Source organism: Branchiostoma floridae, chromosome 11 (genome assembly GCF_000003815.2).
Source record: "Branchiostoma floridae strain S238N-H82 chromosome 11, Bfl_VNyyK, whole genome shotgun sequence".
Lineage (NCBI taxonomy): Eukaryota > Metazoa > Chordata > Leptocardii > Amphioxiformes > Branchiostomatidae > Branchiostoma > Branchiostoma floridae.
The window spans coordinates 148,964-151,195 of NC_049989.1; the positions used below are offsets into that span (position 1 = coordinate 148,964).

The 2,232-nt window shown below is 39.7% G+C and overlaps 1 protein-coding gene across 1 annotated transcript in view; it reads right to left on the minus strand.

Annotated features, from left to right (window-relative positions):
- The window catches only part of LOC118426097 (protein HIRA-like), a 41,716-nt gene that overhangs the window by 8,551 nt on the left and 30,933 nt on the right, over nucleotides 1-2,232 (minus strand). Inside the window, exons 24-26 of the mRNA XM_035835356.1 lie at nucleotides 2,006-2,222; nucleotides 1,095-1,153; nucleotides 180-282 (exon numbers count right to left, since the gene is read on the minus strand). Coding sequence (XP_035691249.1) covers nucleotides 180-282; nucleotides 1,095-1,153; nucleotides 2,006-2,222 — 379 coding nt within the window. The remainder of the gene's footprint in view (nucleotides 1-179; nucleotides 283-1,094; nucleotides 1,154-2,005; nucleotides 2,223-2,232) is intronic.

Here is a 2,232-nt window from a genome sequence, read left to right on the forward strand (position 1 = left end):
AACATTTTTCTATTATGATATTAGATTGCAGTCTATGGTGTTACCGCGAACTTAAATCCACCGCGAAAAGTCCTTTTTCCCGCTACCGCGAAATTAAATCCCCGCGAACTTAAATACAGTTACAGTAGTACATTCCATACTTATAAGTAGTACACGTCAGTAAGTTTTAGAAATCTCACCATGTTCCTAATGACACACTGAAGGTGTAGACCTTGCCATTGGACAGACTGAAGACAGGCACACCCTGCTCCGTCACACTGGAGGTTTTTATTACCACGTCACCTGGAAAACACAGCCTGGCAATCAGACATGCAGCCATACATCTCATCTTTATATTTCAGCCATACCATAGGTTTTAGATTCAGTCTCTTATCCAAAAGGCCATGTTTTCAGAGGGAGTATTTTTATAGACTGGTCTATTGTGCAAATTCACATAGGGTGTACTGGAGTCCATTCTTGCACAGGGGATTTTGTAAGATTCATTTTTGGGTTAAAACGTAATTAGTAAACTAAGGGGATTTTTCAAATGTGTGATTTTGGAATGGTCAATTGTTGCATAGGGAGAGAGATGGCTGAAATATGGTGTATTTGCTCCCAAGCAAATGTTGGTCTTTCTAATTAATATACAAAATGTATGTGTCCATTTTCTTGACTGTGTGGAGGATTTGGGGCTAATAGGTGATACAGGTATACAAAAATGTAAATGCTGCCACTCCAGAATATACATTTGAGTCACAAAACAATCATACATGGTCATCATGATTCTTAACAACTTATGTCACCCCTAGCACCCCTATCACAGCTGTGCATGCCTCCTAACCAGGACTGTCTCAGAATTTTAATTTGATGTATTGCAACATCAACTTTCCTTGTTCTTTTCATGTCATGAAGTTCAGATTTTTTTTAACAGACGGTGAAATTTCCATTCTGGGATGGAGGGATGGGTCATGGAGACAGCTCTCAGCCATCTCTGCTGCAACATTTCTCAGCAAATTTGTGTACATTATATAGTGCCAAGGGGCATTTGCTGAGATAGGCATACAATGCACATTATGTAGATTTGGTTTGTCAAAATGAAAGGGAGTTCAACCTACCTGACATTATTGGAAGTAATGATTCATTTTTTATGACCACCTTGGCAATTTGAACATTCCTGTAACAAAGAGGAAGATTCAGATACGATAAGGAAATGCATAGTATATACATATAAGGCTAACATCATGGACAAAACTCAAACAACATGACTGCATGCACAGTTAGTATTGTGTAGTATAATAAATGTACACCAAACCAGAACTAGACTTGTTTACATAAATGTTTGGTTTCAGATCCAAAACAAATCCTAAACAGCGGGAAACAGACATCCAACCCTGTAAAAAACGTATCTCTCTTACAATGTATATTAACCATCTCAAACCTTCCATAGATCGTGACATTTGTTCTAGAAAAAGATGTTAAAATTGCTATTTTGTGTCTATTACTGAGCTCATGAGTTTATTATAACTAATAATATTAAAAACATATAATTCTTAATGTATCTCTTTCAAATTGCATGTACAATCTATGCAAAACATGCAATTCTACATTGCCCATGTAATTGAAAAAAAGATTTCCCGCACATATATGCCCTGGGTTCAGGTCTTACAAGCTCAGACCTTAATGGTGCACACGCCAATTCTTCTGTGACAGGGGTCCGAGATAGTGCTAAAAAAATGTGACAAAGGGGTCTCGAGGGTCTGGATTTGAGTTCAAATTTCTCATAATTTGCTGTGAAATGGCATTTACAATGTAATACTGGCATGACTGAAAAGCGTAGGAAGTGATGTAACTTAGGTGAAAATTGGTTTCGGGCCCGAGCCTAAGTTTTTTGTATGCCTACACGTTAAAAGTGCTCAAATTGAGACCCCAAATAAACTGGGGTGTGCACCATGAACCTTGGGACCTGAATCTGAACATGAGCACTGACTCCAAACATGAGAATGTAACTGTGCTGATGACTACTGACCACACGGTCAGGTTGCCCACAGTAGTGACCGCCATGACGTGGTAGCCGTTACAGTGGAGGATGGCAGTAGGGTGGCTTAGTACCAGGCCTGGCAGCAGTCTTCTTCCACTGGGAGATAGTACACACAGGGATCTGTCGTCACAGGAGACACACAGCATCCTTCCTGTACAGTACACATAGACACACATGGGAGATAGTACACACAGGGATATGCTGCCTCACAGGAC